The sequence below is a fragment of the Amblyomma mixtum genome, chromosome 2 (assembly GCF_055824585.1).
Source record: "Amblyomma mixtum isolate Tamu chromosome 2, ASM5582458v1, whole genome shotgun sequence".
NCBI classification, from domain to species: Eukaryota; Metazoa; Arthropoda; class Arachnida; order Ixodida; family Ixodidae; genus Amblyomma; species Amblyomma mixtum.
Window position 1 is genome coordinate 263,580,645 of NC_143013.1, and position 15,126 is coordinate 263,595,770.

The 15,126-nt window shown below is 44.5% G+C and overlaps 1 protein-coding gene across 9 annotated transcripts in view; it reads left to right on the plus strand.

Moving 5' to 3' along the window:
* LOC149363847 (uncharacterized) overlaps positions 1–15,126 on the plus strand; it is a 51,657-nt gene that overhangs the window by 25,644 nt on the left and 10,887 nt on the right. For 6 of the 9 annotated variants that reach the window (XM_089573799.1, XM_089573800.1, XM_089573797.1 and 3 more), the window contains 11 exons: positions 278–348; positions 1,497–1,578; positions 4,272–4,307; positions 6,375–6,416; positions 6,914–6,964; positions 7,518–7,607; positions 9,139–9,216; positions 9,740–9,778; positions 13,237–13,290; positions 13,367–13,411; positions 14,405–14,602. In XM_089573799.1, coding sequence (XP_089429925.1) covers positions 278–348; positions 1,497–1,578; positions 4,272–4,307; positions 6,375–6,416; positions 6,914–6,964; positions 7,518–7,607; positions 9,139–9,216; positions 9,740–9,778; positions 13,237–13,290; positions 13,367–13,411; positions 14,405–14,602 — 786 coding nt within the window. The remainder of the gene's footprint in view (positions 1–277; positions 349–1,496; positions 1,579–4,271; positions 4,308–6,374; positions 6,417–6,913; positions 6,965–7,517; positions 7,608–9,138; positions 9,217–9,739; positions 9,779–13,236; positions 13,291–13,366; positions 13,412–14,404; positions 14,603–15,126) is intronic. The other 3 variants (XM_089573795.1, XM_089573803.1, XM_089573796.1) reach the window with 2 other exon arrangements.

Here is a 15,126-nt window from a genome sequence, read left to right on the forward strand (position 1 = left end):
TATCATGTTTGTGCTTGCTTTACTTGCCATGTTTTCCACAGACCTGTCTTGAAGTTGGTCTTATGAGTGTTGATTGCTGTTGCTATACTTAGGAGTTGGTTCGCTCTAAACTTCACTTTTCAAATATTCATGCTGCGGATGCTGAAACTGTTAATTTATTATGTATTATAGTTAATGTTGGTACTGTTGTTGTTCATTTTGACTGTTGCTCAGAATTGTTGATTGTGATTGTGCACATCACTAAATGCTTCCTTGTCTTTTCTGGAAAAACTATCAGGAAAAGAAAGAGGAGCTTGCCAGTCTTGCCCAGGAAAAGGCTACAGCAGTGGATGACGCAGAGAGATTCAGGTGTGTGGCTGCAGTTTTTTTTTTGTGCAGTTTGTTTACTCTGCCCTCTGTTTGTGGGTCACTTGGCTTCTTTACGAATCTGTTTATTCTGTGAAGTTCACAGACGCTGAAACTGAACAGAACTTATACATTCAGTTTTGTTGCTGTGATGTTACGTGACATTCTTTACAGCTGAAAATATTTTGCTGTGCAAGTTTTGTAAGAGCAGCCCCTGGCCTTTAGCAGAAAGGGAGGCACTCTCTTAAGGTAACCCAGGGTGCTTGCTGATTAATATAATTTGCTGGCTACTCCAAAGAGAGCAGTGAAGCACGAAGTGATGCACACCATCATACGCTTGCTGTTCACAGGAAGCATGTGATACAGTATAGGAGATCTGAACTTAGCTGGAAAAAGTTGTGCAAATATTGTCTACTTATGCGCAGTTCACAAATCACAGTGATATGATGATGATGGATAATGCTGTGCACTCTGCTTGAAAAGAATTCATGGTAGGTTTTTTAACGTGATAGTGTTAAAGAGCTCATGTTGCAGAAAATCTGGCCAGCGGCAGCGTTGTTGACCGTGAGCAAAAAATCCAGAAGCAAAGTAGGAGGCAGATGGGCCACCTAGGTCACGTGACATTGCAGCGTCATCATAACCTACCCACCGGATTGTGAGCAAACTGCCCACCATAGCAGGTGGGAATTGAATTAATTAATGATTTGCTGCTCGGGAAGAGCAATCTGGGTTGCACAAGGCTCACCGTTGGCAGCACCTGCCATTGCAGACCAGTGCCACATCGCTTAACCGCTACACCAATGCGCCTGGAGCGATGTGAGGACTCCCAGGGATCTGTGAATGTAAAGTAGAAAAAATGACTGCATATACCCTTGAGGTGGAGCTTAATTGTCTCCTCCAGGTTTAGTGCATGAGCACCAAGGATTCCACTCGCCGATTTTGCCACCCTTGAGTGAAATCGACTTTGTAATCATTTGATTGTCGATTGTGATATGAACTGCAACACATGTCGAACGTGCTGAAGGCTGGTCTTTTTAGCGGGTCATTTGTTAAAAATAAAGAGAAGTCTGATTGATGCTGTGCAACTGTTTGTAAACCCACAAGAAAAGAATATATAGCATTAAAATTAAATGTCTTCATTGCATTTGCAGGGAGGCCAATCAAAACATGCAAGAAACCATATCCAGCCTTTCCATAATGCTTGAGCAAGAATGCACGCGGAGGGAGAGCATGGTAAGTTGTATTCTTATCTGTGCATGCCTTCTGCATTGGTGGCTCTTAGAAGTGAGATAGATCCTTGTGGTTCTGTGCAGAATGCATACTTGTGTGATGTCACAAGTCGACGTCATGCCAAGACACGCAAGGGCGTCCGCAGAATTTTTTGCAGGGGGGGGCCCCATTGGTTGTTGGCGCCGGAGGGGGGGGGGGGGAGGTATGTTCGTTGCAAAAAGGCCCTATTTGCGGAGTAAATTTATTTATTTATATATAAATAAAAATAAATAAGTAAAATACAGACACGAAAGAAAAATTACAAACAGCAAATTAAAGCGTGGCTAGGAGAGATGCATTGGAGTTTATCGACGAAGAAGCAATTACAATTAATAAAAAGTGCAAAAAGATACTATCACTTCGTGGAGAAGAGTGCTCAGTCTTGCTGCATACGAGTTCTCGACTCACCCGGATTGATGACCAGCACACAGCACAATATGTTCACAAACACGCAACTACAGTCACTTAGTCAGTCTTCCTTGAACAGCAACTGTAGGCGCCTCGGATTTTTTTGGGCGAATTGCGCAATTACACGGGTGATAATTCATTTCTGTGCTTCATTACACGCTCTCGGTGCACACTCATCATACACATTGATTGGAAAAACGGTTTAACGCGTACTTTGAAAACAAAAGATGACTATATATACAACAAAAACTTCTTTACAAGATAAATGCACGCTCGCAGCTTCATACACCTCGCTCCATCTTGCTCGCGCATCCGCACAGTCGAACAACCGCACACACACTGCTCGCCGCACGTCGTTTTCTCGTCCACTGTCTTGGTTGTTCTCACCTTCGTTGACAACTGGCCACTAAAAACACCGAAGCACAAACACAGAGGCGCGCGCACACGTGCAAGGGCTTACTTGCTGCAATATCCCCGAATGCGCACTTTGGGGGTGAAAGGAACGCCGCGCGACTTCCGAGGGGAAGGGACACTCGCCACTCCGGTCGGAAAATTTGTTCTTGTGTTTTTATGGGGTTCAGAGCCCCAAAACGACTCGGGCTATGAGGGACGGAGTAGTACAGAGTTCCGGATGATGTCGACCACCTGGGTCTCTTTACCATGCACTGACATCGCACAGTACATGGGCGCTGTTGTGATTTGAGGCCCAGCCAGAGGTGACAGGCGAGCCAGGCAGGCGCCATCGGGCTGCGTTGGCCAAAGGCGCTGGTTTTCGGAGAAGACGCAAGGAACGCTGGTGTGGGGGCGCCTCTGGAGACTGCGTCGCCGTGAACAAAAGCAGCTAATCCCCTTTGCCGAAGATTCTGAAAGCGGCGCTTCTACCGAACTGCGCTCTCCCGTGGATCGGAGGAGACAGCGAGCGGCGGCGGCGGCGCCAACTCATCGCCCGCTTGACCCTGAGCAGCCCGACAAAGCGGGGGTGGACACGGCTTATTTGTCCTTCCCTCCTGAAGAATTCATCGGTGGCCGGCGTACGAACGTATCCTGATTATAGCGAGCGACGAAGGCCAAAACAAGGTGCCCTGTGCACTGTCTGCCTCCGTCTCGCTATCTCTCTAGAGATCAAAGAAACAGACACCCATCTCAAGACGGCTCGAAACACATGCTCGCCGGTGCCGCTGTATGTCTGCAACAGGTCGCCCTTCAGCAGAGCTGACGGTGGCGTGGTTTGAAAACGGCGGAACGACGCGCGCCCGGACGCGGCATTTCGCAGATGTGACCCAAAGCGTGGAAGCGGGGCTGCTTTTACCCTTTTGGCTGAGCGCACCACCGCCCCTGGCGTGCGGCCATCACTCCCAGTTCGAGTGAGGGATTTTCCAGGGGGGTGCAGCCGCCCCCCCTTGCCCCCCCCCTCCGGACGCCCATGAAGACACGTGATCGGTGTTATATGTCGTGAGGGGAAACTTGTGTGTTGAGGAGAAGCCAGCTTCTTGAGTCGCCCGCTATTGCCTTAAGTTCGATCGATCGATCGGATATGGCGGCAAATTTTTGTACGATGTCGCCGTAGATTTTCCTGTACATTTACGCTGCAGCTTTATGGTGCTCACAAATTGTTTGATATAAAGGATAATTCGATCTAACCAAGTTGATATAATCGGGTTTGACTGCGGGGAGTTGAAGCTAGTGAATGCCAGACTTCGCTTTCTTATGCTGCGGACCCTGTTGTATGAAATAAACAAAACGTTTTCTGGGAGTTGATTGGGATATGTGCAGACTTTCTGTGGAGCTTTATGCTATTGTTCTTATTTTACTTTTAAAGTTTGGAGAAGGTGTACAGATTTGCTTTGTAGGTGTGTGTTTGCACACAGGTTGATGCAATAGGTACTCTTGACATGCAGGCTTACAAGTGATTTTTTCTTTATTTTCTCTTTTATTTTACTTATTCGTGCTTTTCTGTATTGAAATCTTTAAGTTGTGCCGGCATTCTTGATCACATTTTGCGGTTTGCTTTTCTGGTTATTTATGGTAAAATATGTGAGTTCAGTTTGTATTGTAAAGCTTACTTCACCTGTAAAGTTGACGTGACAGCAGGCTTCTCTCACAGTTTTGTTGCAATGCGAAGAGAGATGCAGCTAAGACAGAATGAATGTACCTTGTTCCTGGTTTTGAGCTGACACCCGCAGAGTCTGTTCTAAGGAGTCTCTATGGTGGGCTCCTTTGCTCATTTGGGATGAATTTTTCTTTTGCAGGATGATTTTGCTATGCAGACCGAAGAGTTTGTGAAGGTGCCATTTACTTTGTTGCATTTCTTGAGCAGATCTTATCATTTGCTCTCTTATGTAATTTCCTAATTTCAGTGCCCTCTTACACTCTTCCTAGTTAATTTTTTTGAGTAATCAGTGAATGAGAACTGTGTAGAAATATTTTGTACAGTTTTTGCACAAGCAGCATGTTGTGAACAAAGTTATTGCGCTGTTGTTGATGCACGTAGCAAGCTGGCACTAAAATGCAAATTGAGAATGCTGTAAAAACTAGGGCTGTGCGAAGATCCGATAATATTGAATGTTTGGTAGAAAAGTAAATTAATTCGATATTTGATTTGATAGTTTGGTATTCGAAATCTTTTTATTTGTCTCGAGTGAATGATGCTTCTGGAACGCTTGCTTAGTGTGGTTTCTGTTCAGCGTACTCAATCCTGCGCGCAGCCAAAGCCTCGACCCAGTGAACACCTGCCAGCTAGGTGTGCGTGCTGTATGCCTAAGCGCCCGCGCGTATGCTAGAGTCGGTCTGTGTATGCGTGTGGCAGCCGACGTGAGCGGGGGCAAGTGCGGCGACCAGATTTGCTTCTTCAAGGTGTCTGCGTGGCTCCCATGACTTTCATGGGATGAGTCTGAGCTGACAGCAGCTGTTGCAGCCGCTCTTCTCCACGTGAAATTTTATAATCGAGCGCGACCGTGCAAGGATCAAGGGAAGCTAACATGAAACACATGGAGATGAGTGCCCCTTTCTTACGCCTCATGCCAGTGGGGTGCGTGATGTGTACGGGCCTAACAGCGACGTAGTCGCAGTTGAGAGCTGCTGTCAGAGGTCCCACCCCCCACAATACGTCAGCACTGCGTGTAGGTCGATTCCCCTAATTTTCAGTGGCCATTTTGGCAGAAAGCCGACACAGCTGTAGTGAGTTTGGCAAAGCATCAGTGCACTGTTTTCTTTTTTTATGTAATGGCCTTGTGTGTTGGGAAAATACATGATTTTGAAAATGCGTATTATTGTGCCGTTTAACCTTTTTTGTGTGCCAGCAGTACTAGAAATATTTGCTTTTGAAATAGTTCGAAAAAAATTACTGTTCATTTCGAGTGCGCTTGAGACCAAAAAAAATCGCTGTGCACAGCTAGTAAAAACTCATGCAGGCTTTAAAATTAATTTCAGTTGGTCTCTTTAATCTTTATCCAATAATATCCTACTCGGCCCTAAAGTAGTGTCGCAAAGTGAAGGTTTCGTGGGCAATAGTGAAAATTGTCCATGCAGTCCTATCACCTCTCAGTTTCAAAACAAATAAGCTAAAGAGTCTTTATGTACAACTCAAGAGTGAAGTGACAAATGTCCCTCAAAGGAGACCCTTCAGCCAGTAGCATCGACCTGCTTTCATGACAATGTGGTTAATCCCTTGGGACCTGCTATTTTATGAATTGTCAAAACAATGAAACTCTGTTCTTGTACAAATGCTGTTATCCACTTTTTGTGACTTGAAAGCTTTTTCAGACAAACTGTTTGGTCTTGTGGAAAACTAAAGATGACTTGTTTGTGTTGTGGGGCTCCTTTCACTTCATTGAAAGCAACCATATTCATTGGACCACATTTCCTTCATTAATTTTACACAACCTTGGTTTTGGCTATGCCTGGTTTAATTGTCTTGAAATGGGCATTTTAAGACTGCCTCTTGTATAAATATTGTACTGTTTTTTTTAAAGCAGATTTTTACTTTCTGGTGTGGAGATGTTATTCATGCAGCTGTAGACTCGTGGGCAAGTTGGTTGCTCATATCTCAGCTAAGGAAGCGTAACAAACAAGTCATGAGGGAAGAGGTTGCAAAATGTGCAGGTGTTTCTATTGCCCCTGAAGTTGATTTTGAAACACATGCCACCGGTGAACAGTGCATACTCTGCTGTCACAAGAGCGCAGAAAAGTAATCACAGGAAAAAAAAAATGGCATGCTCAACAAAGAAAATTAAATTACGTTTATTATTGCATATTTCATTGCATTTCCTTAGCTCGAATTCGTAAAGCTTTCGCTATGGACTCATTTTGCCAGTGTGCTAAATTGCATGCTCACACATTGGTTATGTTGTCAGGTCACTGATGCAGTGCAGACCGATGGCTGCCTGGTGCCCAAGGTAAGCCTCTCTCTTGCATCTTGCTAGTGTTGCGTAGCAATAGAGGTCAAGACCGCAGATTTTCTGTGCCACTTGTGTAGGTTGGCAGAGTTGGACATGTACTGCCCTGAGAGTGCATGCGCTGTACTCCATCTCACCAACTCTGTGCATTGCTCTGGAAGCTGTGTGGAGTGTCGGAGCACTGGAACATGTGCAATAAGACGTAGCGGTCTGTAGCAACAGTGCTTGCCTTTCAGCTGATATACGGTTTAAGCACATTCAAGCGGTCTAGTTAGATGCTGTGCTGCATTCCGAGTACGTAGGGGCTTGTGATCAAAGCCGTGCATATATTCATGTAATCTACACACTGTGTTTCTCAGATACAGTAGATAGAGACACTGCATTTGCATGTTAACATCTCTGGTTCACTGATGCGCCTGTTAGCTTTGCACAAGCGTTTTGGTATAGCTGCCAGTTTTAGAGAGCATTCAAAGCATTGAAAACATGTTCACTTGCAGGCTGATTGTGAGGTGCAGACGTCTGGCAGTGATGATGAAATTCTTTCGAAGGTGAGTCACTTTTGGATGCCAAGCTTTTATGAGAGTGCATTTGATTTGCTGGATGCTTGTGCCTTGGAATTGCTTTTAGTATTGCCTCAGAAGCAAAACCATGAAGTACATTTGGTGTTAATGACAAACAAGGGCTGGAAAATCTAATTGGCTGCAAAACTACTCTGTTGACTTATTCATCTACTATGATTTGCCAATTTTGCGATGATTGTGTCCCCACAGGATACAGTCATCATCAGGGGCAAGGGATCAGGGGTAGTGGAAACTTTTAGCAGTAAGCAGAAGTGGGTGCAAAGCTTGCCTGAATTAACTTTGCCCTTATCAGCTTACAAGCAGTGTAGGGAGCAATCATTTTGGGACTGAGATTGCTTCAAAAGTAAGGTAGGCACAGAAGAACACGTGTATAGTGGCAAAGCTTTTTTTTTTTTTTTTTCACTGTTTCAGCCTCTTCTCTGTAGTGCATTCCCCAAAGCCTTGCACATAGATGTAAATGCGTTTGTTGCATCTGGCTACAGAGGCTTTTCTTCAGCAGTGTTTCTTATTTAATTTTCAGTTGGAAAGCGCCGAGCACGAGGTTGATATACTGAAATCCTCGATGCATCGCCTCTATCTTGAGAATGAGGCCCTCGGCAATAGGTACAAAGTAAGTGAATAGTTTTGGGCCTTCCTGAGAACCCAAATATGTCCTCGGGACGTCCTGATAATTTTGATGACATTTTGTTGTCCTGAGGTCGTCCTCTGCTGGTCCTCAACAAGTCCTCACATAGTGCTCTTGTCTGGCCTCAGTATGTCCTCAGGACATCCTCAGATTTCCTCTGAAGGACCTTCTTAGTATGTTTTCAGGACGTCAGATGACGATTTAGCCCAGAGAATGTGGTTCATTATTTGCTTAATTATTGTAGGCAGTGTGCACAGGGCTTGTGAAACAGCTTTCTTTCTGATTCATTTGTCTTGGATTCTAGCAAGCAAATTTCGCAAAACTTTTGCCATGCTCAACACTGGTTCATTTATCACATTTGTTGGTACATACTACATACAGATTGTTCTTAGTGCAATATTTTCATGCAGTGACGACTACAACTCTTTTGGGGTTTACCCCAGGTGGTCGAAATTTCCGGAGCCCTTCACTACGGCGTCTCTCATAGCCTTAGTCGCTTTGGGACGTTAAACCCCATAAAACCAAACCAAACCAAACTTTTGGGGTTTGAACTCTGCCACCTCGTCGATGTTAAAGCCACTCGGATGAATGGTCCCAAAATCTAAACAGTCCAACCCGATCAGAAGCATGCAGTACATAACCGGTTTAGAAGCCAAAATATCTTAAGATACTCAAGACACATATTTTCTTCAGTCACAATGGTTTTTTGCATTATATCGATATTGAGCACAACTGTCTTTTAATAAACCTGCAGTTTTTGATTAATGATAGCCAATTTCGAGGAATATAGCTTGTTTTATCTCAGTTCTGTGCCATAGGATTGTCCCGCGATAGGATGTTTGTAGGACATTTCAGGAATTTTTATCCTCGAGTAGTCCAGAAAAGTGCGAACTGAGGACATTCTCATGGGGACGTTTGTTCGTGATGCACTCAGGAAGTACTCAGAACGTCCTGTCTAACCATTTGGGGACGTCCTCAGGATGTTTGGTGTTGTCTGAGAGCGCATGTTTACGGACAGCAGGATTGAGAAAAAAAGGGGATCTTTCTTATGACTCGCTGCTTTGAATGAATTGTGGGCATGTAAAGCGAGATTCACTCGGGGAGCTGGGTGGGCAGTTAGATGACATTACTGGTCAGTGGAAGTCCCCGCCACACTGCCGTGGTGGAGAGGTGAGGGGAGACCAATCTAAACCCTGCCACTCCAGCTGGGTTCAATTAGCTTATCTGCCTTGTAGCTTTGTTTGCCTTTGCCTCAGGTGACTGCTGGCACATTCCCAGTCAATGAAGGGAACAGTTTATACCATCCGAGCAAACCGCCCCTGGAAGGTTGGCATCACCAGAATGGCACCAAAAGGCCTAATATTTTTGTGATGTGTTTGTGCTCGTTACTGGAGAGGGGTCATATTTCTCTCCATGTGGATACCCCTGAAAGGGAGTGGCTGAGAGCCACAGTGACACCATAAACATCTGCTCTGCCTTCAATGACGGTCTTGCTCTCTGCCTTGCCATTCTGCAGGAACGTGGGGACCAGTTGATTGAAGTCACTGCACATTGCCGTGCCTTGGAAGACCAGATGGAAAGGCTGTCTGATGAGGTGCATCATTTTTGAGAACTGATTGCCTGCAGACACTCTTGCATGAGATGTTCAATATTTTGTGTGATGCAATATGATTGCTTTAATGTGTTGGTTATTTTTATTGCGCAACTTGGTTGGAAAAAAGTTCAATCACCTGCTTAAATGTGGTTTGCTTCTTTATTGCGATGTCAGCAATTAGACTGTAAATCTCAAAAACAACTAGTGACATCAATTCAGCCTTGTTGGTTTCAATAGTTCTTTTGCTGGCAAGAACTCAGTATCTTAATTAGTGTAAATGTCATGGAAGACACCTTTGAAGGCTGTTCTCATCAGTTGGAGGCACATGCAGCCACTCTGCAGCCTAAAGGAGCTCAATCACAGTGTAAACTTGGTACCAGCAAAAATAATGAGACATAGAAGAAGCACACAGGACAAACTACTTGATATGGCTTCATCCTGTACTCTGGTGCCAAGGTTATAGGATGAATCGCCAACTCGCGCAGCTTTCTGCATTTCTTGAAGCTCTCTCATTTTCATGCAGCTGAAAGCAAGCAAGATTAACAGGGAAGCACTGCAGGCGGTAAGTCATTTCCTTCTCTCTGTTCATCCTGTCAGCTGGTTGTTTTCACCACAGAGCAATGCAACATTCTAGAAAGAGGGCAACAGTTACCTTACTAAAGAAAGCATAGCAACATAATGGAATATTTAATTGTGGGGACAGCTTGCAATGCATGCACCAGTGATAGTTTCACTGTGTTATGCTATTATGGGAAAAGTTGATTGTTTGCCTAGAGTCTCAAGTTCAAGATGTACATCGCCGCCGCGGTGGCTGAGTGGTTATGGTACTCGGCTGCTAGCCCGAAAGACGCGGGTTCGATCCCAGCCGCGGCGGCTAGAATTTCTTTGGAGGAGAAATTCTAGAGGCCCGTGTACTGTGCGATGTCAGTGCACGTTAAAGAACCCCAGGTGGTCGAAATTTCCGGAGCCCTTCACTACGGCGTCTCTCATAGCCTTAGTCGCTTTGGGACGTTAAACCCCATAAACCTAAACCTCAAGATGTACATCACATCAGGATATCAGTCTATATTAAACTGCATTTGATAGCAGTGCACTTTTCCCAAACTGGCATATGTGAACATTTCTTTTTTTTACTCTGCGCAGTAGCTGAATGAAATTGTTTATTGAACATCCTAGGTATCTCTCTTTTATTGCTGTTGTTTCATTGTGTCATCATTCTGGTCTGTCATCCATCCTTCTCAGACATTCACTGGGTTTGCTTAAGCAGTGAAAGAAATTCATTTTTTTTTAATAGCTGCATGTTTTTTTCTGTGGAGGCTGCTGATGTTGAAATTACGTTTTCAGGCACTCTTACTGTAGTTGCTTGCTTAATTTTTTAAACACCATCTAGAATGAAATTTTGCTTGCTGTGCAGATTTATCAAGGCACTTAAACATAGGGAAGATGCTCAATGTAGAACACCACATCCAAAATACCAGGGAATACAGTGGTCCCGAAAAATCATTTGTGTGTTAGAGGAACTGAAAATATTTGCAGTCGGTCTTGCTATTGGGAGTAGGTGCCGGCATGAAATGCTTTGCAGGGCGAGCATAGCACATTTTAGTATGGCTCATTGCTGCAGCTAGCTATGGTCCTTAAATTGGTTTCACCTAGGTCGTGTTTAGTTGCAGCCATATACCGTATTTACTTACATATTTTTGCACACTTTTTTTCTTTAAATTAAGGCTTCAGAAAGGGCCGAGATGCGCAAGTTATGCAAAACTTTTCTGAACACATTCCAAAAACTCTGCAAAGGTCATAACGAGCAATATATATACTGCATATTTCCACATATACCTAGATCTATGTATACAGATCTGTGTGTTATTCAGGTCCAGCTTGGATGTCAATTTTGGCGCCAGGTTTGTAACTCGACTCTGACCAAACGTCGACAGTGATTGTTAAAAACCCTATTTGGCCATCTCTGTAGCTAGAAAAAAATCTCAGTATCAGTCTTTGCAGTCCATCTCTTGTTCTATATCAGTCAGTTGCACGTGCTGTGCTGTGACGATTTTGAACCTGGGTAACGGAGTGTGATAATGTTTTTGCGTGAAGAGGGAAGTTCCACCTAAGGAATTCACAGTAAAATGTGTGGCATTCATTCTTTTGCTCAGAAAGCCGGTATTGAGAAGTATACTGCATTTTCCACCAGCTTTAAGTCTCACCTTAAAGACATATGTTTTTGATAGCCGCTTATTGTAAAAAGTTTTTTGGCATTCCTTATGCCCCGTATTTATTATTTGTTACTTATTTTTATTGTTTTTGTTTGTTTGGGCGGTCACATTGTTTTCATAGGAAGGGGGAGGGAGTAACGCAGAGTAGGCACTCTCCACTCTTGCAAGAAGTGGTGGTTTTTGACTGCGGGGCTGAGTTTCCAGCCCCTCCTCATTCGTTCTAACCGAGTTGTGGAGCCACGGGTAGTACCATTGCCCCAATTAGTAACTTGACTGTAGTACCACTCTTGTTAGTAATAAGCAAGAGTTCACAGTAGCTGCAGCCATTATAAGTAGGCTCGATTGTACTGGGCTTCCAATTGCATGTGGGCCAGTTTCATCTGCTCGTTATTTTAGATTATAAATTCCCATGTGCTGTGGGACGTCTGAGCATGTTAAGAACTCCAGGTGAGTGATATTCCAGTGATCCCTGAAGGTATGTGACGAATAGTTGTTTCATGTTCATGTAAATGCATTAATGAAGAGTGTGAAAGTTTTAATAAGTCATACAAAAGGGAAGACAAGCATGATACTGTGTGCTTTGTGCTGTGTGGAGGTGTAATATTTAAGGAAGACATTCACGACAGCACAAGTCTAAGAACTAGACAGGCTAATCTGCAGTGTTCAAATAGCGTTGCAGTACCCACTTTGACCATGTCTCACAAAGAGCACTGTACAAGTTTTTTTCTCAAGTTTATGTGACTTCATAGCCTTACAAATCTCATTGCTTGCTTCCCAGTGCCAGTAGTGGAAACAGGCATGCCATGCTGCAAAGTATAGTGCTGCACATTTGGATCCTGAGCATGTACTTTAACGTTAAGATTATTTCACAGAGATGAAATCCAAGGACTCGACCTAGCATAGCTGTTTCTGTGTCTTGGTGAAGCATCAGTTCTGAGCTTGGGCTTTCTGGTAATTTGGCTGCATGAGAATATCACTAGTTTGGTGGTGAGTGTAGTGAGTACATCATGTGAGCTGTGCAGAGTGCAGTGCAGTGTGAAACTGGCCAATAAGCACTGGATGCTAATACACTCGAGACAAAAGCCAGCTCCGAAAGAAAAAAAAACGTGGGCTTTGGTGCACTGAAATGATATGACAGGTGCAATAACTACATGAAAAATTGTAATAATGAAGAGGAAACAAAAAGAAGGGAAAAAACAGGCAGCAACTGAGGCAAGCAGCATAAGAACAGGAATAAAATTTATAGAGTTAAGCTTACCGTCTTGGTGCATTACTCAGTGAAAGCTGTTATAGCTTTGGTTTAGCCATTTAGCTCTGCATTTGACTGTGGAATCTGCATCGTCAGCCATTAGAGGAAGCCTAGCCTAGTCACCTGCCATTCTGTCTCTTTCTGCCCTTTCTTCTTAAAAGAATGACTTCCAAACAAGGGGCATACACTGAAATTGAGTGGGAGGGCTAGCAATGAGCGAAACAGACGAGTCCACATCATGCCCGTTTTGTTAGATAACTCTGCGACCCACCATGAAGGGTGAGGGTCGTCTGCTAGAGTGAATTTAACACCTGAAAATGAGAACTACATGCCTGGCAACTAAGTGATTTCCTGTTCTGGAAAACTACAGCCAGATTATGTTGATTAAAATTAAAATATAATTCAAGTAGGCCTCTAACGTGAAAGCGCATTGTATTGTGTTGGACAGGGCTTTTCCATACAATTTGTGCAGATTTTACTCCATGCAGTTCTTTCAGTGCACTTGAAGGTTTTGCTAGCTCAGGCATGCTGCTGAGTGTATCGATCCTCTCTGTGCAGAAAATCCACTCTCTCGAAGCCACCTTTGCCTCAAAGGGAGAAAAAGCCCAGAAGGTGGGTGTCAATTATTATGTCGCATTTGTCAGCTTAACAGTAGAACTGCATAATCATTGTCTGACTTGACGCACAGCTTTCCCAGGACAGTAGGCAGGCAGTGGCAGGACTTAAGACTGAGGTAAGCAAGCATGTTCATGCTGTGTGCTGTGCACTTAGCCTGACAGTGCCTAAACTAAGGTGCTGTCACTAGCGCTTGGTCCACGCTCTGAAAAAATAGAATATTATTTTTTATGTTTTGCCTCCTCTTTAATAGGATGTTACTAATTTGTCAGTCGAGCTGCTAGTGATTTCAGCGTATTTTTGTTTCCGTGAGAGATTTTACAGCTTTGCCTCAAGTTTTGGCTGTGTAAGTCGTGTCGCCTTATTCTTTTTTGGCATTGGTGTTGAAATATGTTAACAAAAACTCTCATGATCATCTAACACCCAAAGAGAATGTTACCCAGGCAGGGCCAAGCTTAGAGGGGTCTGTGAGTTAGGAAGGGGTGCATGCACAGAGGTGAGGGGTGTGCTGTACAGCCATTGATGTCGCTTTTCTATGGGAGGAGGGAAAGGTATGGAGGTGGGGGGAAGAAGGGGGGGGGGGGATTCAGGTAGTCTCAGATTGTTAGTGAACTTTTAGAGTTGGAGCGCAGCTCTTTGTAGCATTCCGCGTCGTCATCAGTGTGGGCGTTGTCGGCGTAACCGGTTGTCAGAGCGAAAGCCACCAAGTGGCAGAGCGAAATGCCACCTGGAGTGTAAACATGCCACTGCTGGCAGGTGCGCTCAAATCTTGCGTTGTCAATTACTGCAATCATCTCTCAATTTTTTTTGCCTCTTCTCCTCTCTTCTATCTCGGTCACAACCCTTACCTGCCCCATTTGTGCCCATGAGTGGCTCCAGCAGCTTTGTTTGGTTGACATTAAACTCGCAAACTATTCATAAAATTAACTCTAGGCCTGTACAGGGGGGGGAGACTTGCATTGCCTGAGCCTGTCTCTGACACTGAGAGCCTTTTTTTGCATGTGACAGCCCTCGCCTGCTTTGAAGCAGGAAGGAGCCCACAGTGTGTTAACTGTGCCCGTTCACAAAGCCTCTGGTGTGGCAATTTCTCCTCTCTCTTCCTGAAATGTAGAATGAGCATCTCAAGGCAGAAGTGTCGAAGCTGCGGGAGAAGGTCCACGACCTCACCAGTGAGATATGTGAAACAAGGGACGCAGAAGCACTGAAGCGTGAGCGCATTGAGCGTCTGTACCGAGAAGCCAAAGAAGAGGTCCAGTTCCTGAAGAGAGCTGGCACTGCTGCCAGTCCAGTGGTGTCCCCAGGCCGCCAGGTAGGTTCTGCAGCAGCGAATGTAAGAAGGAAAATATTGGTACCTGGTTGAATCGGATCAGGGCTCATTAAATTGCATGCAGTCATTTTCCCAGCTGTAGTGTAAGAGGAGGGTTCAAATGTTGACTGATTGTTTTGCAAGGTTGTATGGCCTGAAATTTACATAGGCAGCTAGCAGCTGCATACACCATTTAAATGGTGGTTGAGAATGGTTGATTACACATGCCTGGCAAAATTGCTAGCACTGCAGTTTCTACATTTTGACACGATAGCGCGTTAAAGGCCTTGTTTTGCAGAAAATCTGGTATCGCTGTTGTGAGCAAACAAAATTGGCAGTGCCTTAGCTCAGCTAGGCCAGGATATACGTAGTGAAAGCAGTTTAGTCTACTGACATTTTGGTAGTGACACGCCGTCACTGCCATTCAGCAGCTTGGCAGCCTCTCTTCACGAGACATTCCTCTCGTTCTTCGGGCGTCTCGGCCGCCTGCTTAGCCTTTCTCTCCTCATTTTCATGCGGCACGGAAG